The following is a 25,258-nucleotide window of genomic DNA, read 5'->3' on the forward strand; positions in this document are numbered from 1 at the left end:
AAAAAGCCTGCGCAAAATGGACTAAGCAACATCAGTAAAATTTTCCTAAATCCCTTTGAAGTAATACAGCATTCAACTTGCTCCAGGAAGACTGTGATGAAGGAGCACAGTAAGCTGCTCCGGACGGAGCTCCATAACATTGTGGCTTCTACAGAAGAGGCCCCATCATGGGGGGCTACCCCTTCGGTCTCTGAAGAAAAGCCTGTGAAGATGATCTTACTATCTGTGTGGGTTCATATGGGAAAGAGTGGCTGTACATTGTTTTCCACCATGTCTGCACTTAAGAGTTTTCTTCAGATTTTTCAGCCCGCTTTTAACATTATCTAAGTTTACCAGTGCCCCCCCCCCCCCACAGCTTTGAAAAAGAGATATCTTTTGGTCAACCATACAGTACTGTGCTAGTTCCTTCCCTCATAGCTGAGGAAGCAGTTCAATTTGTTGTTTTTTGGGAACAGCCACAGTTAACAGATGTCAGCTTGGTCACCAGTTATATTAATTATTCTCATTGAGTCTACTGATTTAGGATTTCTAGTTCTTCACTTGCATTGTCGTCCTTAAATTATGTTTTGTAAATTGTTTTGAACACTAGAGTACAAAAAGCAAGGACAAAGCCTCCATTCAAGGGATTTGTTGTTTTGCTCAGGTAATCTGTGTTTTGATTTTTTAAGTCAATGAGTAGTTGTCTTGGAAACCTGTATAGATAGGCATTCAGTGCATGCTGAAGGCTGCATTTGCCCAGATTACTATCCACCTCGATCCAGAATGGAATTCAATATGTTTAGAGGAACTTCAGTTAAAGCACAGATTGGTTTTATTAACTGTTCTGTGCTATTGTCTGTTTCAAAGGGCTGTTGTTTACTTGCTAGCAGCTGAATATAATAGATTAGCTAGTTGAAGAATGTGATCTTCCTTCATACATACTCTGTGGTGAATGCCAGTTTCAAGTTTCCTGCCTTGAACCCCCATGTAAAGATACTTTGGAAATTTTATTACTTTAGCATTCACAGATCAGGTTCTGTTAAATTCACCTTGTTACTGAGATAGAGTGGTAAATACAGTAAAAACAATTTGCATATGTTGCAATTTTTCCCCAATTTTGCTTTGCTTTATATATCACCATCATTTTGTACTCTAGTGGGGGAAAGCCTTGCCTTATCACATCATAGGTAATAATTCCCCTATGGTGGTGGCCAAATGGAGCACTCCCATTGGCTGATGGGTACACTCAACAAACCATTGTTCCTTCATGTATCAGTCACCACCTCTGGGTTCCCATTGACAGACTCCCCTGTCCCCCACCTTCTACAAGCTCAGGAAGACTGAACAAACTGCCAAAACGGTCTTACCTCAGAGATAGACACATCTCCAACACTTCTCTATGTCCTTTCCATCAACCATCATGAAGCATTTCCTCAGAGGCCATGATGGCCACCTCTTTCCTGTCACTCCCTCCCTTCTTCCTTCCCTCAGCCTCACCTCAAGACCAACAAGGATTGGGCCACTGGGGAAGCTGCTCACCAGCGGCTGTTGCTAGGTAACCAAGGTTGCTCTTAAGCTGAATATAATGCCATAGAGTCCACCCTCCAAAGCAGTTATTTTCTCCAGGGGGGGAGAGATCTGTTGTTTGGAGTTCAGTTGTGATCCCAGGAGATCTTCAGGTTCCACCTGAAGGTTAGCAAGCTAAACGGGGGAGGGACTGTAATACAGAAGTTAAGCACAAAAGCCCAAAGAGCTGTTGCAATCACTCTTCACTAAACCATAAGCATCAAGATATCTCAGAACTGTTCAAAAAGTCTTTATATATCACCTTACAAACATTATTGCTTATAACTATCATATACAAATGTTATATTCATGAATGTTCATATATAACCAGAGTAAACATTGACATGTGTGCCATATCTGGATTGAAGACCTCCTTAATAGTATTTAAAGTTGAGGAAAAATAATAATAATAATAATAATAATAATAATAATAATAATAATAATAATAATAATAATAATAATAATAATAATAATAATAATAATAATAATAATAATAATAATAGAACCAGGCAAGGATGTTCTGTAGTCACCGCCAATGAACTTGTCAAACAATGCTTTTTCTAGACAGGACTTGTTACAGTAGCCAAAGTTCCAACCCTCAAACATAAACTGAATACATTCACATCAAAGAATCTTTCACTGTTCCAACAGCTGTACTTTGCTACCAATCATCAATGTTCCAATCCTCACACATAAATAATACCTTCACCTCAAGATTGTTGCCAATTTCCAGGTAAAGGCTGGCAATCACTCAGAATTACAACTGCTCTCCACCCGCAGAGATCAGCTCCTCTTGCGGTGGGGGGGGGTGGGGTGAATGCCTTCACATGAGTGGGTGGGAAGACAGCAAGAGTGGGGCGCACTCACTCAGAGCCTCTTTCTAGAACCCATTGTATTTTTCTTTCCACAACGGGCCTTATTTGTAGTGTGGAAGGGGGGTTGGGATGTCTGTACAATGGAGCTAACCTTGGCAGCATATTCCTGTTTACTGTCATTATGATTATTCATATGAAAGAGAGAGTTTTACTTGAGGCCAGCAACTTCCTGTATTTTCATGTGATATTATTGGAGGGAGATGTTTTGAGGACAGCCTTTGCAGATGTTGTCTAGCAGTTTATTTTCTTGCCTTGCAGTCATGATGCAATCAGCATTGTACCCCATGCTGCATCAAATAGATATGGGGTTGTAAGTAGGGTATAATGAAGTGCAGCTGGGGGCAGGGGGTTTGAGGTAGAGGCTCCAAATTTTTAGGGAAGCTTCAGGAGACTCTCTTCTACAGAACCCCCAAGTTTCAAAAGGATTGGACTGAGGGATCCAATTCTGTGGGCACCCAAAGAGGGTGCCCCTATCTCTCCATTATTCCCAATGGGCCATTGAAGTCAATGGCAAAATAGGGTATAATGAAGTGCGGCTGCAGGACATGGGGTTTAAGATAGAGACCCCAAATTTGCGGGGCACCCTTTTTTTTTGTGCACACCCCTAGCTGAAAGAGGTGAAACTCATCTGTGTGTGTGTATACACACACACACACCATGCTTTTCTCCCCAGAGGAGACCCAAACTGTCTTACAAAATCATTTTCTCCTCATCCATTTTACCCTCACAAGAGCTCTGTGATGTATGTAGTTTGTGTGCTCTCCATCTTCTCCCCACTCCCTGCACCCTCTACCTAAGAAAAGGACTGTCTTTCTCCACAGTGGGGACCAAAATAGGAGGGAAGCTACCTCAGCAGGGTAAAATGACATAGAATCCACCCTGCAAAGCAGCCATTTCTCCAGGGAAGTGATCTCTCATCCAGAGAGCAGTTGTTATTCTGAGTGATCTCCAGCCACTGAAGATTGGCAACAGTGGTTCCCCAAGAGGAAATTACTGGTTTGGAGGGTGGAGTGAATGACATTGTACCTGTCTGAGTGAATGACATTGTACCATCCCTCCTCAAATCCACCCTCCCCAGGCTCCACCCTTTAAATCTCCAGGAATTTTCCAACCTGGAGTTGGCAACCCTATCTCCTTCCCATCCAAACATCAACATACCTTTATCTGCCCCTGTGGCTTAATCTTTTCATCTCTTCCCCCTCTCTCTGCAGCCTCTACTTAGAAAAAGGACAGTCCTTCTCCACAGGGAGGACCAAAGCAGCTTACATCATTCTCCTTTCTCCCTTTTGATCTTCACAACAACCCTGTGAGATAGGTTAGGCTGAAAGTCTGTGTCTGGTCCAAAATTACCCAGTCAGCTTCCACAGCAAGAACCTGGGTCTGGAAGACCCTGCTTTGAAGCCCTAACTGCTATGCCGCACTGGCTGTCTTAAGAGGGCTGCTGCTAAACAGGAGGAAGCAGCCAGGCTTAGTTAAGACATGCCAATCAGGTGACATCAAGTCACCCAGAGTGCTGTCAGGCCTTAGGTAGCCAACCTCCAGGTGGAGCCTGAAGATCTCCTGGGATCACAACTGAGCTCCAGACAAAAGATCTGTCTCCCCCTGGAGAAAATAACTGCTTTGCAGAGTGGACTTTATGGCATTCTATTCAGCTGAGGCCTCTCCCCTCCCCAAACTCTGGCTTCCTTAGACTCCACGCGAAGTCTCCAAGAATTTCCCACTAACCTGGAGCTGGCAACCCTAGTCAGGACTGGCCTCAATGAGTTCTCCCTCAAAGGCCAAAATAGGCCTGGAGAGGGCCTCCTCCTTTTACTGACAGAAACAAGCTTGGTTGCCTAGTATCAGTCACTGCCTAGCAGCTTCCCCAGTGTCCCAATTCTCATCTGTCCTCAGGCTGGAGGGTGGGGTTGCTGTTTGAGCAACATGCAGCTCAGCCAAAGGGAGAGTAGGTGAGTCATCCCCAATATGGGTAGTTTTGAGAGAGAGAGCACAATGTAAAGTTGTAACAGGAACACATATTCCTTTACCAATTTCCTGTTTAGCATTTAAAGGTTACCAATAGTGCAGCATGGCTTCATTTGTAGTGGGGTAAAAAGATTAACAGAATATGAGTGCATGCCTGTGTTTCCTCTTATGTGCTCTTGTATATGACATCCTGTGTTAATTTTCAGAATTAGTGTTATGTTTTATATCTAAATTGCCATAGTCTCCAGCCACTTTTCCAAAATTTGAGCCAGCAAACACCTATTAAGAGAAAATTATTTCACTTTTGTAGACATCTGTTTCTATCTATTTCTGGTTCTACCTGGAGATTTTTGTTGTATGATTCTGCTAGAAAATAATAAGCAGAAGCCCTGTAAAAAATTGTGGAGGAAAGAAGACCACATGTTCCCACCCCTACCAGACCCTGGGTCTCTGTCACTAGCCAGATGGGAAGAAACTGAGAATGGGAAGTTTGCTGAATGCCCTTTCTTCTCCAGCTCCCCACCCCACCCCCGCCAGTTGCTGGGCAGTAGGTTCAGAATAAGATATACTTATAGGCCACATGACCAGTGATGTATGCTTAAGAAATAAGAACATAAGAGAAGTCATGTTGGATCAGGCCAATGACCCATCCAGTCCAACACTCTGTTACAGTGGTCAAAAAAATCAGGTGCCATCAGGAGGTCCACCAGTGGCTCCAGGACACTAGAAGCCCTCCCACTGTTGCCCCCCAAGCACCAAGAATACAGATCATCACTGCCCCAGACAGAGAGTTCCATCTATACCCTGTGGCTAATAGCCTCTGATGGACCTCTGCTCCAAATGTTTATCCAATCCCATCTTGATGCCACCTTCTGTGGCAGTGAATTCCATGTGCTAATCACCCTTTGGGTGAAGAAGTACTTCCTTTTATCCATTCTAACCTGACTGCTCAGTAATTTCACTAAGCATCCACGAGTTCTTGTATTGTGAGAAAGGGAGAAAAGCACTTTCTTCTCTACCTTCTCTATCCCATGCATAATCTTACAAGCCTCTATCAGGTCACCCCTCAGTTGACATTTCTCCAGGCTAAAGAGCCCGAAGCACTTTAACCTTTCTTCATAGGGAAAGTGTTCCAACCCTTTAATCATTCGAGTTTCCCTTTCTGGACTTTTTTGCAGTGCTATAATATCTTTTTTTGAGGTGTGGTGACCAGAATTGTACACAGTACTCCAAATGAGACTACACCATTGATTTATACAGGGGCATTATATTACTGGCTGATTTGTTTTCAGTTCCCTTCCTAATAATTCCCAACTTAGTGTTGGCCTTTTTTATTGCAGTCGCACAATATCTCCACATTTTCAGTGAGTTATCTACTACAAGATCTCTCCTTTGGTCAGTCTCCATCAGTTTGGACTGCAGCACTGTATTTCTATTTAGGATTTTTGGCCCCAATGTGCATTACTTTGCACTTAGCCACATTGAACCTCATTTGCCATATTGACATCCACTTGCCCAGCTTCGACATAACTCTTTGGAGTGCCTCACAATCCTCCCTGGTTCTCACCACCCTGAACAATTTAGTGCCATCCACAAACTTAGCCACTTTACTGCTTACTCCTAACTCTAAATCATTAATGAACAAGTTAAAAAGCAGCAAATCCACTACTAAGCCCTGCGGTACCCAACTGCTTACCACCCTCCACTGTGAAAATTGCCCATTTATACTCAGACTGATTTTGCACTCACCCTATGCCGCTCTGACATTCCTTTTTTCAGTGTGGCATCCTTCCAATTTCCCACTATCTGCCCCTGGCCTTCAGCTTGTGTTGCCGTTTTTGCGAGGCAAAGAGAAACTGCTAAAAACCAGTTTCTCCTTGCCACGCAGAAACAGTGACACAAGCTGAAGCCCCGGGGCAGATAGTGAGAAATCGGAAGGATGCCACACTGAAAAGAGGAATGTCAAAGTGGTGTCGGGTGAGTGCGAAATCGGTCTCACTCTTTGTCTTCTATTAATTAGCCAGTTTTTGATCCACAAGAGAACTTGTCCTTTTACCCTATGACTCTTGAGCTTACTTAGGAGCTCTTGATGAGGAACTTTATCAAAAGCTTTCTGAAAGTCAAGGTAACCAACATCTTGCCCACCTGTCTGTTCACCCCCTCAAAGAATTCTAGCAGGTTTGTGAGACAAGATCTTCCCTGAGAGAACTCATCTTCCCTGAGTCTTCCTCATTATGCTTGTTTGAGGATTCCTTGAGGAATCCAGTTGTCCTTCATCTGAGATGGTTTGAGGACAGTTAGACAAAAGGATAGTTCCCTCATCCGCAAGTGCAGTACTTGAAGAGACGATGCCAGTGCACTGTGGCCATTGAGGGTCCCCCCCCCAAAAAAAATTAATTATTGTATAACCAAACATAATACAGCAAGTTACAAATTATTATATGTTAACTTTAAAGATTAACATACAACAGATTTTGTAATTTTTTATCGTAAACATAGTTCTTCTGTTATGTTAGGAATCTCTTCTTGGTTAACCAAAAAGTAATATAGGAAACCAAACTGGAACAAAGTTTACTGAAGAAGCACTGTGGCCATTGTTGATGGCTATCCTGCTTTTTGTGTCCCAAACTGCAAATTTGTTTTGTTGCACTCGCTTTTTTGTTCCTATTAACTTGGCATGTAGGCTTTGGAAAGCTTTTTTTGTTCGTAATCTCATGTTTGCATTTGCCTTTCAGCATTCCCCCTCTCCTTGTTAAACCCCAAAACGAAGCCCAACATTTTGGTATATATTTTTAAGTTAATTTGTTTCACTCTGAAAACGTAACACAGGATTTTCTTAAGGCATTTTATTTGCTGAAACACTCTGGATCATAGAACATTTCTGTCAAAGCTACAGATGTATCTTTCAAATGATAGATTTTCCACGTCTTCAACTTGATCAGGATTATGAGAAATGTATGTCTGTCACCAAAACACAGTAGTCCTGTCCTTCCTGAAAATGAGTTATGTCATCTAGTTTGAAAGGGGTCTGCTATTTAGCTATATGAATATTTGTGACAATAAACAGAGCATTTTTGTTTTGTTTTTGTAGATTGTATACAACACAAAGCTGCATAGCACCCAGTGTGTGTGTGTCTCTGGACTCCACTTTGAGCTTTTTGGGGAGAAAGTGGCATATAAATATATTAAATAAATGAAGTAGAAAAACATTTGAAACAGTTGGATGTCACCGAATGTTTTCAAACTTTCCATCTACTCAAGGACTAGCTTTCGAAATGCTGCCAGGTCAGTTACAGAGAAGGAAGGGAACATTCTAACTGTGGTTGAATCCAAGTGTTCCTGTTGAGTGCTTTTAGAAAGCCAAAGAATTTTTGTGTGTGTTTTACAGGGATGTTAGAAAACACATATCCATCCACCTCCCTTGTCCATTCCTTCTCTTCCTGAGGAATAAACACTATATTTCTGTAAATGATGAATGATAACTGTCAGGGGCAGAGAACTTGTAATGCCTTTTATAATTACAATTCCAGTGTTTTCTAGACTATAGGAACTGACTATCTCTTGCCTTTGATTCATTCAGAAGACCAAAAGAGCTAATGGATCTTCTTCGTGGTCTCTGTGCATCACACTGATGGGATATAGGCGCCTGCGCCGATCTCGATCGGTATTCTTGAAAGCTGCGGATTTCCGCGCCCAGGACCCAGTGCGCATGCGCAGAAGCCCCACCACGCATGCTCACAGGGACCGAAGCGGACATCCCGCCAGTTCTCTTCTGACCGCCGCTTGGATCAGTCGATCTTCCGCACGGTCGGTAGAAATCCTTTCTTGGAAGTTGCGTTAACCTACTATTTCTATAGGACTTAGATTGGACTTTAGATATTTTCTTACTTCTGTTTTTGTGCGGAGAAGGCGAACCCTCCTTTCGGGGGGTTTTTTCCCCTCAGTTCTTCTTTTCCCGCCTTTCCCCCCCTCAGTTTTCCATCTCCCCGTATGGAAAAGCGGTGGGGATTTTTCAAAAGGTGTGCGAATTGTGGGAGCAAAATCGCCCCTCTCGACGGGCACGCTCTTTGCCTTTTTTGTCTGGGAGAAACCCACATCCCTGACGCGTGTGCACACTGCGCGAAGTTTTCCCGCCAGACTAAGAAGAATTGGGCAGGTCGCTTGGCAGCTGCGCTGATGGAAAAAGCGCTATCGCCAAAAAAGATGTCAGCGGCAGTACAGAAGCCGTCGTCATCAGAGTAAGTCGGTACCGACAAAAACCCTTCCGGCGTCGATCGCCCCACAAAACCGGGCTCGACATCTAAGTCGGACTCCTCCACTCCTGCAAAACGGCCAAGGGAGGAGAAGGGATCCCACTCGGAAGCGAAGAAAAAGAAGAAGTCCGACAAGCATAGGTCGGCTGCAACTTTGCTCCCGACGTCACCATCGGAATCGGCAGCAAGGGTACCCCCTCTGAAGCTCTTCGCTTCACCACGCCGCCGACTAAGCCCTCCGGTGCTGGCCTCGATGTCCACACAAATCGCCATCTCCTTGGACTCTGATCGCGATTTAGACCTGACCCAACGATCCGGGACGGAAGACAGTCCACCCGAGATACATACGGTGGATGATACCGCTCGGTCCCGAACATCGCTCCAAGACCCATCGGTCAGCCCCAAGCGTCAACGATCCCGCAGCCCAATCAGGGGACGCTCCACCACACCTCGGCGCGGAAGCCCTGGACGCGATGACTCGCAAAGCCCTCGTAGGGGCCATGACAACAGCCCTCGGCATCGACACCGATCCCGAGAGTTGGAGGAAAGATCCCTCCATAGAGAGCATTCGCCTCTTCGAAAGCCACTGCCACCGATGTCCTGGGACCAGAGACAGTGGCAATACCTATACGGATCCTGCCCGATACCGTCGATGTTTCCGTGGTTTCCCCCGAGAACTAGATTGGGACCAGCAATCTGAAGCCTCCGGCAGATCCCCCAAAGCATACACCCTCAGCGTCGATGTCGAAGCCACCAGTCACTACATCTCCCAAGAGACCACGCGCTCGAAGTTCCGAACAAGCGAGGACTCCAGAGTCACCGAAGGCTCCAGAGACCCCCAAACATTCCTCTGAGCGCTCGGAATCGAGGGAGGGCTCCCCCGGATCAGAGGAGGGCTCGCTCCAAGAAGAACAGGGCGTCTCCTCCCCGGACGAACCATCGCCATTGAACAAAGTGGGCGAAGAACAGCCTATATCCCCGTCGGAAGACCTAAAATCCTATGGGGACCTAGTGAAACGGATGGCCCAAACCCTGTTGCTACCGACGATACAACCTAAGCCTGTAGTGACCGATAACGTTTTCGACGTCGTCCAACTCGACACTTCAACAGCTGTTGCTCTACCTCTAACGACAGTTATGCTCTATACTGCAAAATCGTCATGGGACAAACCAGCGTCGACCCCGATAAGCTCCCGCAGACTGGACCACATGTATCGAGTCCAGGAGACCACGGCAGAGTTTCTATTCAACCACCCTAAGCCCAACTCAGTGGTGGTGGCCTCATCTTCGAAGGCAAGAAAGACACACGCTTCTCCCCCTGACAAAGAAGGGAAGAAGCTCGACAATCTGGGCAGACGGTTTTATACCGCCGGCTCACTCGGAGTGAAGGTCGCTAATTATGGGGCATGCATGGGGCGATATCAGTATGCCCTATGGGAACAGCTGTCCAGCCTACCAGACCTCTCCGAACAAACCAAACAGCAAATTAAAAGAATCCAGAAAGAAGGCATAGCATTGGCTAAGCAACAGATTAACTCAGCAAAGCACGCAGGTGACATCTCTGCAAAAACCCTCACCTCAGCAATTACTCTGAGGCGCCACTCTTGGCTAAGATCGACAGCACTCCAACCAGACACCCAATCTTATGTGGAGGATCTCCCTTTTGATGGAAACGGCTTATTCAGCTCAAATACAGATTCGGTATTGCAAGAGATGGATAAAAGTATCCGGACATCACGAAATCTAGGCGTTCCCATCTCATCCAGATCCCAAGGTAAACGCACCTGGAGTAAGCCGTGGAACAAGAAACCGTTCCCCAAACAATCCACTGAACAACAATGGAGAGCAAAGGGTTCTACAACCTATTCAAAACCTCCGTACAATCCAAAGTCAAAGTACTCACCGACTTCGACTCAGACTCCCAGGCAGAAAGGGAGCAGGCCATCTAAACAGGGCCTTTGACTGCCTTTCCCCCTGTTTTTCCCCTCCCCCTGGGGACCAGTACCCTACCAGGCTGCTCCCCTATTTCCAAACATGGTCCGCCATTACTACGGACAAATGGGTTCTATCGATAATCCGGCTGGGTTATCAAATCGAATTCCAGGAAAACCCTACGATTCCTACCGTCGTTCACACCACAGCGTCCCCCACTTTACAAGAAGAGGTTCAATCCCTCCTCCAGAAAGATGCAATCGAATTGGTCCCAGCCAGCCAAGTGGGTCAAGGGTTCTATTCCCGATACTTTACCATCCCCAAGAGGGACGGAGGACTTCGACCCATCATGGACCTTCGAGGTCTGAATCATTTCATCCCACACCAAAAATTCAGAATGATCTCCCTGCCACACATCCTACCCCTACTCAACCAAGGGGATTGGATGGCCACCCTAGACCTGCAGGGCGCCTACTTTCACATAACGATACACCAGGCTCACAGGAAGTTCCTCAGGTTCTCCATAGGGAACACCCATTACCAGTACAAGGCCCTACCCTTCGGCCTCTCCACGGCACCGAGAGTGTTTACAAAGACCATGGTGGTAGTGGCTGCGCATCTAAGGCTTCAGGGGATTACTATATTTCCCTATATAGACGATTGGCTGATAGTGGCGAATTCCAGGCCTCTATTGTTACAGCAAATAGACATCACCCTAACCCTCTTACGAAACTTAGGTTTACAAGTCAACCTAAAGAAGTCTGCACTGCAGCCCTCCCAAAAGGTGCAATTCATAGGGGCCATCTTGGACTCACAAGTTTGCAGGGCATTCCTCCCAGTGCAGAGGGCGGAAGACATCACATCATTGATACAGGTATTTCTAACAAGCTCTACAGTCACCGCGGTCCAAGTCCAATGCCTTCTGGGCCTGATGGCAGCGACCACAGCAGTTCTACGATTTGCCAGATTCCACATGCGAATACTGCAACTGTGGTTTCTACGAATCTTCAACTGTCAAACAGACCCTCCATCGCGCAAGCTCACTGTTCCAAGAGCAGTACTGCTGACCCTATCTTGGTGGCAAGAGAAGGAGAATCTTCTCCAGGGGGCTCCATTCCACAGACAGACCCCAACCTTGACCATAACAACAGATGCATCTCTTTGGGGGTGGGGAGCACACCTGAACGACATGTGTGTGGGGGGCAGATGGCCTCCAGACCTTCTGCGCTACCACATAAACTTTCTGGAGTTATTGGCGATACATCATGCCATTCTCTCGTTCCGACCCTTGATCGCAAGAAGGACAATAGCGGTCTTGACAGACAACACCACAGCTCTAGCTTACGTGAACAGACAAGGGGGCACAGTCTCGAGGAAGTTATGCCTCCTAGCACTGAGAATTTGGGAAATCTGCAGAGAATCGGACACAACCCTAATTGCCACCCATCTACCAGGGAATCTGAATGCCTGTGCAGATTACCTCAGTCGTGGAGGAGCCACACTCCACGAGTGGGAAATCAATTGGACATTCCTGCAGCCAGTCTTTCAGAAATGGGGCGCGCCGGATGTGGATGTTTTTGCTACACGCAATACCTCGAAATGCAAAACTTTTTGTTGCAGAGGGGGTGCAGACCCGAGGTCATTAGGAGATGGACTTCTGATCTCCTGGAAGCACAGACATGTATACCTCTTCCCACCAATCCCTCTGATTACGAGGGTTGTTCACAAGATCCACCTCGAGCGCCCCAGAGGGATCCTCATCACGCCATGGTGGCCCAGACAACAATGGTTCTCCCCAGTACTGAAGCTATCTCAGGGAATATTTCATGAGTTCCCGATGAGCCAGGACCTTCTGCTGTCACACGGGGGTCGAGTGATTCACCACGACGTGCCTCACTTGAAGCTCACCGCTTGGAATCTGGGGTGACGCGTCTGTCGGACAGAGCTATACAGGTCATGCTGAATAGCAGAAAATCTTCCACTAGAAAGTCTTACGAATATAAGTGGACAAGGTTTGCCCAATTTGTATCTGGGACGGGCACGGAACCTAAAACAGCGGGTCTCCCACTAATCTTGGACTTCCTGCTCTCACTACTTGATAAGGGTCTAACTGTATCCTCAGTGAGGGTTTATTTAGCAGCCATATCAGCTCATCACGAACAGCTCGAGGGCTATTCAGTGTTTTCACACCCCGACACCAAACGGTTCCTCAGAGGTCTTGTGAGAATGTATCCAGCAGTACGGGACCCAGCACCGGCCTGGGACCTTCCAGGAGTGCTGAACGCACTAACAGGAAAACCCTTTGAACCCATGGCAACGTGTTCCCTACAACTGCTATCATGGAAGACAGCCTTCTTAGTAGCCATTACATCCGCTCGCAGAGTAGGAGAACTGGCAGCGCTATGCTGTGATGACCCGTACCTGAAATTTAGTGCTGAGGGTGTATGGTTACGACCTGATGTGACTTTTCTTCCGAAAGTAACCTCTGCATTCCACCTGAACTCAGAAATATGCCTACCCATATACTTCCCAGATCCGGGTACGGACTTGGAACGAAAGCTCCACACGCTGGACATGAAGAGAGCACTTTCTTTCTACTTACACAGAGTAAGGCCGGGTCGCAAGGACCCTAGACTCTTTATCTCTTACTCCCCGACATCACAAGGTGTCAGAGTCTCGTCACAACGTATCTCAGAATGGATAACCGAGACGATCAGACTATGTTACTTGCTGAATAAAAAAACCCTGCCGAGACAGATTAGGGCACATTTGACTAGAGCCCTAGCAGCTTCGGCGGCCTTCATGAGAGGGGTACCTTTGAAGGACATTTGCGACGCTGCTACGTGGTCCTCCTCGCATACGTTTGTGAAGCACTATACATTGGACCTGAACTGGCGTAGGCGTTCATCAGTGGGCCGTGCTGTGCTTCAAGAGGCTTCTCGCTGATGGACCGTTGCACCCTCCTCCAGGTAGGACTCTGGCTTGCTAGTCTCCCATCAGTGTGATGCACAGAGACCACGAAGAAGATAAACAGGTTTCCTACCTGTAACTGATGATCTTCGAGTGGTCATCTGTGCAGTCACACTACCCGCCCTCCTTCCCCTCCGCTCCCGGTCCATCTCTAAGAGCTTACGCAGCGGTCAAAAGGAACTGGCGGGATGTCCGCTCCGGTCCCTGTGAGCATGCGTGGTGGGGCTTCTGCGCATGCGCACTGGGTCCTGGGCGCAGAAATCCGCAGCTTTCAAGAATACCGATCGAGATCGGCGCGGGCGCCTATATCCCATCAGTGTGACTGCACAAATGACCACTCGAAGATCATCAGTTACAGGTAGGAAACCTGTTTTCTTTAACACTCACAAGCCCTCCTCACTTGAGCTTCTCAAAAGCATATTTTTTTCTGGAATCTGGAGGAACCTGACAGCGCTAGGTAGCAGCAGGAGAGTGGATCTGAGCATCTTTTTGAGTCAGGTCCAGTTGTAAATAGTATAACCCCCCCATTTTTTGTCAGTATAATTAGAAAATTCTTGATAGAAAGCCTTACATAGGCCCTAGTGACATGAGCGGCTTTTGGGGATAGGCAGAGAACTGGGAAGAAGCTTCTATGGGACAGGGAGCTCATGGGTACAAGAATAGGCAATAAGCAGAGAAAGAGAAAACCTAATGATGAAGTAAAGAAGAAAGTACCCATGAGGAAGAGCCTGAAATGAGAAGGGATTTCCAATGAATTTTAAGACTTATCTGTATATTTATAAACTGTATATACCATTTTTAATCAGCTTTTCAAAGCAGCAAATGGGAATAAAACTATTAAAGGTTTTTAAAATTCTCAAAATTCCTGGATCCATAGAACATCATAGGAATTCACAGTGTCATGATTACAAAATCAGACAGTTGAGAGACAGGCAACAAAATATCAAAGGAAGCAAGAGAATCCACTATATAGATCAATCTCACCCAGACTGCAGTAGAAGTCATAGAAGGGAGCTACCTTTTAAAGTTTGAGGCTGAAAATGTATAGATTACCCATTTACTTGTTTCCTTGTTTCATTAAAATTAACATGGAGATAATTGTGCGCCAATGTATTTTCAAAAAACATTACACATGAATATTGCCAAAAGAAAAGGTCATGGATTTTTTTCTTTTAAGTGAGAACACATTTTTTTAAAAAAAAAAATCTTGAGGATGTGAATGTGAGAACAAAGATGACTGTCTGAAGACATTATTTGGATACTTAAATGTATTTTTTTTAAATCTATGCAGATATATAACTGAGAACTAATAAGTCTTTGGCTTATGTTTCTGGCTCATTTTTTGTACTCAGTCCTCACAGTTTCCATAAAGTTACTTATTTTCAATATTTTAAACAAGTGAGTTAGACTGAACATTATGGAACACACATGACTTATGCTGAACACAGCAGCCCCAAGTCACTGTTCTCTTTTCCTGGTCATAGCTAATATGTTATGCTATCAGATTCAGAATTTCTTCATCTTCATTTCACTGGGTTTTTCTTGAAGGGACAAGGAAACTCCAAGCAGATGACATCATATGTTTTAAAGATGTGGAGAAAATGTCTGATTTTAGTTAACAAATCTTCTGGATTTGGGGGGAATGTTCTATGATTCAGACTGATACAGATTTTTTTGCTGTCATATCGAAAAGGATTCTTTATTTCCTGTATACTCTTGTCATTAGAACTTCCTCAATTAGATTTATTTTATGTTAAATAAAAGTTATTCCTGAATCAACCTCCATAATCAAGGGGATTTGCCTGCCCTAACCACTTCCTATTGGTTTGATCAGTCAGCCTTGCAGTTCCATTGGATCAGATTTCTGCGTTAGCAGTAGATTTCTCCTAATGGTCCAGAGAGAAAATAGAACCTTTAAGTCATAAAGACATCCTGTCTCATTCTGAAAGGAGATCCCAGCACTTAATTAACTTCATAAATTAGCTGTAGCTATAGTACCATCACTTTACTGCCAAATGGAGGTAACATAATCTCTCTGATCCTTTCTGCCATTGTAATGGATCCCAAACATCAATTAATGTGTCCTTGAGCCCTTTCCATTTGGGAGCATTATGGTCTTGGACAATCTAATGTGCAGACTCAGTTCACAGAGGAGTGCTAAGCTGTGAAATTATCGATAGGCTAAGAATTATAGCAGGTTGTTCGTTTTCTTCTGGTTATGCTCTATTTTTTCCTCGTTCTCATATTTTAGAGCTCCCCCTGCTCCAACTGAGGCTGCTGAAGATGCACCTACTTCAAATCAACCATCAGTGGAAGGTGGCAGCATTGACAAGTGATGTTGATTTCGCCTGCTACTTTTGACGTGGACTTTGTTTCTCAGGAATTGTACCATGTCTGTGAGACATTGAGCTCAGACAACTCTTAAACATACACAAAGTTACACTTCTCCCCCCCCCTTTATACACTAAACAGTCCCTTCAGTTTTTCTATATTCTCCTTTCACCTCTATATATAGGAAAGAGGCTGCATTCTGTAAATTTTAAAATTGAACTTGGCATCAAACAAGTTGATTCCATATGTAATTGTAAACAATTTGGAAGAACAAGCACATAAAATTGTGAAGTAGCTTTTTCTTACCAGTAAGTTTCCCCCTCTGTAGTTTTTATACATGTCCTGGATATCTGCCCACTGTAGACATCATGATTACCTGGTGAAAGAACTACCAGTGAACAGCTTTTAAGGATTTACTGTGCAATCCTAAGCACAGTTACACCCTTGTAAATCCATTGAAAACTATGTTTGGTACTGCACTGTAAATCCTTAAAATTAATTGGTAAATTACTGAACATACTTACTATATACTTTAAGATAGGATAATCTTACTTTCCAAAGTATTGTATGCTATGATTTTGGAAACAGGCATTTAAAAAGAAAGTACAAACAATCAGCAGGCTAACAAGTGAGTAGATACACAAATATGGGCATGTGTAACGTTGAACTGGTGTGTTGACAGTGACAAAGGAGAAAATGCAATAAAAACCTCATAAGCTCACTCACACTATTTTTTTCTTTCTCCATTCCAAAATGTCTGACTTGGTGCACTCAGGCTGTGCATCTGAGTGGCAACAATACAAGCAGAAGAGGTGTACTTTACAAGCAAAGATTGCATGCTGCTGCTTGTTTTCTAGTTGTCTGTGTATTATCATTTAGGGAGTACTAAAGTTGGGATCTGCCCAAGGCACAGAAGCAGCTCATGCATCTCTTGAACACTTTGTTCTGAAGTAGTCCTGCTTATTTTAAGGGCAAGATATAGGAAATTTGGTTGAAGGAATGGTTCTTAGTCTTGAAAATAGCAGTGTCATGCCTAGAATACAGGCAAGTTGTTTGGCTGTGCTTTTCCCCCATTTCCTGTTTTTTTAAACTTTAATAGATTTTAAACAAGCATGCATGTAAATATCAATACTTAATGTCTCCTGTTAAAGGATTTTTGGTGGGGAAAGACCTCTGCAAGATATCTTGGAATGTCATGTCCAGATAGAATAGATGTGACTGGACTAAACACACCAAAGGTTTGACTTGTTGTGGACTAAACACACCAGTGGTATGACTTCTTATAAGGCAGCTTCATTCGTCACATAGAGAGGAAAGCCCTCTTCAGTATCCCATTCCCTTCTTCATTCACAAATTTCTGAACATTTTCAAAATTGTTTCAGAAGCTCTGTGATGTGCCAAAATATTTTGCACCTTCATGAAAAAAGACTGTTTAAAACAAAAATGTTTTTTCTGCTTATATAATGCAAGTAGCAGTTCATTTTCAAGTTGTTTGTACCTGGGGATAGTTATTTGAGAATAAGATAATAGTGAACAAAGGGAAATGTAGCATCCAAATGTTGTTGAGCAGGAATGTCTGTCAAATGGATATGCGAACTACATTAATTACAATACATAAAAATGAAAAATAGGTGAAAATCTCTCTGTTAACTCATTAACTTAGAATTAAGCTCTAACACACAAATAAAATTCCTCATCAGAACAATTATGTATATTGAATCTTAATATACTTTACAGTTATATCTTAATATACTTTACAAACTGTAGAATGGTGAAGTTCTGATTGAAAGTAGGGGAGTGCAATTTAAAAAAAAAAAAAATCAATATTCTTTGGGATTTTTTGGAAATCCTGGTTTGTTTTTTTCTGGTCCAATAGACTCGAGAAGAAAAATATCAGATTTTTTTTTTTGAAAGCCATCCTGATCCTGAGGCTAACTTGGCTTCCCCTGCAGTCTGATTTCAACCATGCCACGCCACAGGAGAAGCCAGCTCCAGGATCTGCATGCCACAGGAAGATTGCTCCCCAAGGCACACAGATCCTGGCTGGGCTGGCTTCTCCTGCAGCCTGGTTTAAAACTGGCTGCAGGAGAAGTCAGCCCCAAGCCACGCAGATGGGAACAGTTTGTTCCTCCTGGCACTGCTGATCCTGATTCCTGAGCTATCTTCTGCAGTCCCTTCAAACTATGAAGGGCCTAATGCAGTAGAAGCCCAACAAACAGCTGAGAAGCAGGAGCAGATTGCTCTGTTTTTTAATCTACCCGTAATTCCTAAATATATCCAGGATATTTTTCCAGTTTTCCCAAGAAAACCCAAATACATTTGGGAAGCCAAAATATACCCCAAAATACCAATAACATGTTTTTCAGATATATTTTTCAGTTCAGATAGACCAGAATGCACACCCCTGTCTGGAAGGAATCAAATAGATAATTTAATATAACTTCCTGCTCTGTAAAATTTGCAGGTGCCTGTTGTTCAGTGCTGGTTGTTGTCACTATGACTTCCAGAGACTTTGCAGCCTCTTCATAGATTTATTGTTGCAGATCTAGTGGGTTACCAAGGAAGACTTCCCAAGATCTGTCATTCTGTAGCTGAAGACCATTGACCCTTTCTTGAGTCAATGGGACAAAAGGCAAGAACTGCCTTGTGAGCAGGATGGGTGAGGTGAATACTGCTTTATACTTCAGGGTTTTTAGCAAACACAGGGACATACTTTATTAATTCAAGAGTTAAGTTGCTGTTTTAGGAGACATTGCAGTAGTCCTCTGGCTCAGTTAATTAGTAACACCCCTCTTTTTTTGCCTCCATAAATAAAAGAAACAATATTCTCCTGTAACTAATCAGCAACACTTGCATTTTGCTTTCTTATTCTTTGTTTCTAGCTAAAATGTAAGCAATGTGTGTTTGTGTATGTTAATTAGGTATATGGGTAAGGCTTAGAAATAGAGAACAATGCAGTCTTTGAAAGGCCCTTTCCTCTCACTATTGATCTGTAATTTTCCCATTTTGGTTCAGAATACTCCCAAAATACGATGGTTTGTAAAATAAAGTTTTCCTCTTCAGTCTAAAGTTGCTTAATAAACAGCATGCTTGATTTGTAGTATCCAAAGGCTACATTTCTTCAGAAACCTTCAGAACAGCATTTTGTGCTTTTTAGCAATTAGGTCCCTGGCAAGTTTTAATGTAGCCTTTCTTGGCACAACTTGAATGCATCCTTTCTTAACAGAATACTTTGCCAGCTTTTCATTGTGTTACTCTACTCGCTCTGGGAAATGTGCTTTCTGCTTTCATTTCCCAATTGGGATTCTGAGATCCTGAGAATGGGGAGACACATTTCTTAGGTGCAGAGAAATAGCTAGTAAGAAAAAAGCCACCAAGAAATAAGCCCCTCCTGTTTTCCTCTTATGTGGCAAGAGAGAGGGAGCACAGTGATGACAGAACAGTGGTGACAGAAGACTTACAGAGATCACCCTTATGCCTAGATTTGTTGGCTTCAGGCCCAAGACATTGTCCTGTGTTCAGACTTCTACCACATGCCTTCTGCAACCTAAGAGGCAAATTAGTTGTAAATGCATTCCCAATCTGTTTCTGTGTAGTTATCTAGAAGGACTTTAGCATCTTGTTATCTTCAGGTGGGTTCCTAGCCCAGAAACAACTGGTGTTTCAGATAAATTCCCTTATTAAATGTTTTCTAAAAGTAGGGAGGTTATCCTCTCCTTCAAAAACTAAATGGGGTACTGAAGCATGCCCTAGTGTGGTTATAAAAACAGATGGAGTTGCATTCTAGCCATATCTGAAGAAGCAAGCAGTGACTCACAAAAGTCACAAGTTTTGTTAGTCTTTAAGATGCTACTGGACTCCTTCTCTTTTCTACTGTGGTCAGAGTGTCAGACTAAGATCTCAGAAACCCACATTGTAATGTTCAGTAATCTGTTTGACATTTTTAAACGAATTCCAAGATACTAAAATCTGGAGAACTCCCAGTCCAGGTTTTACTCATGTCTTGATTGGCTAGAGGTTTTCCTGCATTTGTTTTCTCTTGAATAAAGTCACCATATGTTGATTAAAATAGCGATCAGCATCTTCCTGCATGATTGCAGCATCTTACACAAATCGCTCTGCCATGCAAGTTTGCTGGGTGCCCCGGTTCCAGTTGCAGTATCTCAACCTGATCTACCTCAAAGGGTTTTTGTGAGAATAAAAAGGAGGAGAGGAGAATGATGTAAGCCACTTTGAGTTCCCGCTGGGGAGAAGAGCAGGTGAGAAATGAAGTAAATAAATGAAACGTAATCCCATTCGAGCTAATAATCTCTTTTATGGGACTGGAATGGAACCTATAAAATGCTTTTAAAATTATTATTAAATCAGCTCATCGAGTGCTTGAATTAGATATTTCCCTGCTCAAGTATTAGTGCATTTTTCAATGAGCAAATTTTCCCATCATCTATCTATAGCAGAGGTGTTGAACTCATTTGAAGAAGAAGAAGAAGATATTGGATTTATATCCCGCCCTCCACTCCGAAGAGTCTCAGAGCGGCTCACAATCTCCTTTACCTTCCTCCCCCACACCAGACACCCTGTGAGGTAGATGAAGATATTGGATTCATATCCCGCCCTCCACTCTGAAGAGTCTCAGAGCGGCTCACAATCTCCTTTCCCTTCCTCCCCCACAACAGACACCCTGTGAGGTAGATGAAGATATTGGATTTATATCCCGCCCTCCACTCAGAAGAGTCTCAGAGCGGCTCACAATCTCCTTTACCTTCCTCCCCCACACCAGACACCCTGTGAGGTGGGTGGGGCTGGAGAGGGCTCTCACAGCAGCTGCCCTTTCAAGGACAACCTCTGCCAGGGCTATGGCTGACCCAAGGCCATTCCAGCAGGTGCAAGTGGAGGAGTGGGGAATCAAACCCAGTTCTCCCAGATAAGAGTCCGCACACTTAACCACTACACCAAACTGGCTCTCCAAACTGTTATGATAGCGGGATCTGACATAAATGTCACTTTGCTGGGCTGGGCCATTTGTGCCATAAAATGTAACACAAGGTACCAGAGATATAAACTTTATAAAGATGGTTTCAGGTGCTGAATGGCAATAGCAGGCTTATGCAAAGAGTTGTGCTGAGGAGCTCCAGCACCTTTTTTTTCTACTAAATGACCACTGCGTCTGGATAAAGGTGGGATGCTTTAGTTCAGCATGCTTGCAAATTAAGCACCAGATATTGTAGTGCTGAAAAGGTTTGCACAAGTATAAAGATGGTATTTAGGCTAATAATATTTCTTATTGTAAGCAGAGATAAAGGGTTTAAATCTTCTGTTTCAATATGCAATTGGAAATATTGTCTAATTTTATGCTCTTTTTCAATATACCATAGCTCTAGTTTTGTGATACTTTGCTGTTGACTTGTAAAAATAGAGGTCACTTATATGGTCTGTTTGCTCAGGCATTATAGCCTGTGGTGTGCATGATTCTGTCCTCAAGCTGTAGGATATTTTTGGCTGCTGACTCATAGAATTCCCTCTTCCCAGTGCTTGCCATTCAATAGATGTTAATATCCCAACCCAACAATTCTAATTTTAGCATCCTTTTTAGTATCCTCTTTCTGACATTTTTGTGCTAGAAGTAATCTTTTTGTTTTCTGATTCCGTACTGTCCTTCACAAGTGTCTCAGCTAACATAGATAATGCAAAGGAAAACAGAGTCTGCTTACCTTTTTTGGACATGGAATAAGAATGTACAATATCATCCAGATATAAGCAATATTGAAACAAGTCCTTCTGCTACCTTCGTTGCTTTTGTGCTTGGAAGGAATTTTCATTCAGGTAATTTCTTTCTCCTATATTACAAATTGATTTTAACTGATTCTTCAATATAATAGGATAAAACTTGGACATTAACATTAACATAGCATTGCGGTTGAAAAAGGAGAATATTGTGAGATGCCTTAACAATTATACACACAGTTTAAATGATATTATCCCATTCATACCGAAGTATTAATATATTATAGGTTTAAGCACCTGGTGATCTGACAATCCATAATGTCCTACCAACTGGTAAAAAGAGTTTTACCACACATTTTACCTGATTGGGAATCCAAGGGACACACAGGACATTGTAGATACCGTTGCCATCTCTGTGCAGAGAGAATCTATGCAGAGAGCATGCTATACGGGTGAGCTATATGTTGTGATTTTGAATACTAACTTTGATAAATTACAGGAAAAGAGCATTTATGTCAAATTCATCTCATTTAGAGACTGTAACTATATGTGTCACATGGAACACAATTATTTTAAAAGAATAGCACTCTACAAAGGGAATGTGCTGGGTGAACTTGGTCTGGACACATACTCAGTGGCTTGTTGTTATTGCTCATCTACATAATTCACATTGCTTTCCTACTGAGAAAGACTGGATCATGAAGGCATGAGTACATTGAAAGGGGGGAAGCAAACCGAGTTGCACCGAGGAAAACCTTGGCATAGCAAACCAACAAAACCCTCTCTCTCTCTCTGTAGTAAGGCAGAAAGCTTATACCTTGAATAAAACTTTGTTGACCTTAAAGGTGCTTTGTATCCTCTGTGATTGAGCGGGCAAGGAAGTTCTGGCTCTTTCCCTCCCTCCCCAGGGGATGAGGAGGGGAAGGTGCCCCAGCCAATAGAAAGAAGAGGGGCTTGGCTCAGTAGTTCTGCTATGTGACTGAGATAGCAACCCTGGATTGCTCTCCCCCCTTCCTCACCAAGGGAGGAACTTCAGTCAATGGAGAAAATAGGGGCTTTGCTCTATAGTTCTTGTGAGATAGAGCAAGTCTGCAAAACAAGCTGTGATGCAGAAGGAAATAATGAATGAATGAATGAACTTTATTACAGTCATAGACCAATATAAAAACTATAACACATCATATAAAACCCTCCTAAAATACCTAAGATAGTATAAAATACCCTCCTAAAAAACCATAAAATACAATAAAATACATAAACATTTCCCCACCTATACAATCCAAGATAACTAAAATATAATTGAACCAATTTTAAAATTCAAGTCAGTTCCAATTTATATAAATCCTTTAAATCAGAGTATAAAAAACATTTATAAACTAAAATTCCAAGAGATCATACAAGACATGCAGTTTCTTGTTTCTTAGTATGGAACTTCACAAGATAATGGCAAAATTTGGCTATCTGTCTAGAGATAGTTGGACTTGCATCTACCAAAAGTTTCTCCAAACATGCCTTGTCCGCGTCTGCCATTGGTTTAACTACAAATGGGGAAACAAACCTATCCCTCTGTACCTGGTGGAAAGGGCATCGAAAAAACATATGAGTCATCGACTCCACCTCTCCCATAGCACAAGGACAGCGTCGGTCTTCATACGGGACTTTTCTATATTTCCCCAGAAGGAAATAAGAGAGAGGCAAAAGGGAACAGACTTGCTTGTGAGCCTGATGGAGCCCTCCGGGGGCCTGATCTGGTCCCCAGGTCCCCTGGTCCACAATTCTCAGTGAGTGGGAAACAATAATATTGGCCTACTTTATAGGGAGAAGGATTACTGAGATGAGAATGCATGTGAAGTGTTTTCAAAAGGTGCTACAAGGGTAATTAGTAGCATGCATATTATCATTACTTTAATACATGACCTAATTTGCTCATAGTTAGACCCTACCAGAGAAGGAACTGCTTCTAGTTCAGCCAATGTGCGTGTTACAATTGGAGTATTTAACTGCCATCATTTCGACATTCTCTTTAGAAATGTTTCAATCAAAGCAAAAGTCTTATTAGTCACCAGGACCCTTAGCATGATTCAGTTGTATACACTGTGCTCAGGAGTTCCCTGCTGTCCTCAGATGTCCTGTGAGGCAATTCTGTATATTAAACACCAACCTGAACTAACAGGTTCTGTAGGACATTAGGCAGCTAGTAAAACAAACACATTGCTTTATCATGTGCCTCAGCTGACAAGAGGTATCTGCCTGTCTTCCAGCAGTATACCTGCTGCCGCAGCCCTTCCCGCCTGTTCAATATATGTAAGAAAAGAGGGCACTGACAACCAAAAATCAGTTTTCCCAGTAAAGATCCATGTTCATTACTCCTCTGCTAGATCTCTACCTTGGGTGCATGTATGTGGTGAGCAGAAACATAAGACAAGACCTTCAGCTTTCCAAGCTACTATTTGTTAATAAAGGCAGGAAGGTCTCTGTGGTCTTGTTCAAGAAAGGAAATACACGTTTGAGTGGAAGTGGCACGTTATTTCCATTAGAGAGCAGAAATTTGTCTATATAAATGTTAAAGGAAATACGTGTGCATGCCTTCTTTTCCTTGTGTATTGGAATCTTTAGGGGGAGGCATTGAAAGGCCCATTTTGACATGTTAGAATAAAAGTTATGCATTATTCATATGTAAGTGCATTATATGAAGCCTTTCATTTATTCCCAAGAGTGGGAATCCACAAGGACTGATTGCGGGGCATCTCATGTGCCCCTTCCGCACTATTTCCTTTTCCTTTCCCGAAAACCCCCATAGACTCTTCCGTTTTCATGCTCCCTTCTCACCCACCTGCAACCTACTTTTATCTCCCCCCCCCCCCGCCCTCCACAGCTTCAGCTTTCCAGTCTTCCCTCTCCTGGATTGAAAGCCTCTACTTGGAAAAACTATAGCCCAGTTGCACACCGTCAAGAGCTGGCCCAAGCCCAGTTGCACAGTGGGCGAGTGGCAAGGGCTAGCAGAGGGACACCTCATTATTTCCATCTATATCCCCTTCTTCACAGTATTTTCTTTTTCTCTCCTCCTGGCAGCCCGCCTAGCCTCACCTTTCTCTGCTTCTGTCACTCCTTCTTACCCACTCACCAGCCTGTCTTTTAGCTGTCACCCACATTATATCACTAGGAATAAGGCCCATTGTGGGAGAAATACAACAGGCTCTAGAACAGGGGCAGGGAACCTTTTTTCTGCCAAGGGCCATTTGGATATTTATAACATCATTTGCGGGTCATATAAAATTATCAGCTTAAAATACAGTGCTCCATCAAGGAAGAATGATTCAGACCAGCAAAATTAATAAAAATAATTGTTTTGCTATTTGAAGTCATGTGGGGAGAACTTAATTTGGTACACACACACAAGCACACACCTGGCCCACTGCCCTAGGCAAATGCCCAGGTCCAGCAGGAATTCATTAGCATATTAGACCACCCCTAATATTAGCATATTGGGCCACACACTGGTTAGCATATTGGGCCACATCATGGGTGCAATTCTAGCAGGAGCTCCTTTGCATATTAGGCCACACACCCCTGATGTAGCCAATCCACAGAGAGAGAGAGAGAGAAAGAAAGAAAGAAAGAAGAAAGAAAGAAAGAAAGAAAGAAAGAAAGAAAGAAAGAGAA

The 25,258-nt window shown here is 43.4% G+C and overlaps 1 protein-coding gene across 2 annotated transcripts in view; it reads left to right on the top strand.

Annotated features, from left to right (window-relative positions):
* Window positions 1–25,258, top strand: part of ARHGAP26 (Rho GTPase activating protein 26) — a 537,491-nt gene that overhangs the window by 433,801 nt on the left and 78,432 nt on the right. Inside the window, exon 21 of one of the 2 annotated variants that reach the window (XM_060240534.1) lies at window positions 15,792–15,872. The exons of the other annotated variant lie outside the window; for it this stretch is intronic. Within the exon in view, the coding sequence (XP_060096517.1) occupies window positions 15,792–15,872 (81 nt within the window). The remainder of the gene's footprint in view (window positions 1–15,791; window positions 15,873–25,258) is intronic. 2 annotated transcript variants of the gene reach the window in all.

The sequence above is a fragment of the Heteronotia binoei genome, chromosome 5 (genome assembly GCF_032191835.1).
Source record: "Heteronotia binoei isolate CCM8104 ecotype False Entrance Well chromosome 5, APGP_CSIRO_Hbin_v1, whole genome shotgun sequence".
In the NCBI taxonomy this organism is placed as follows: domain Eukaryota; kingdom Metazoa; phylum Chordata; class Lepidosauria; order Squamata; family Gekkonidae; genus Heteronotia; species Heteronotia binoei.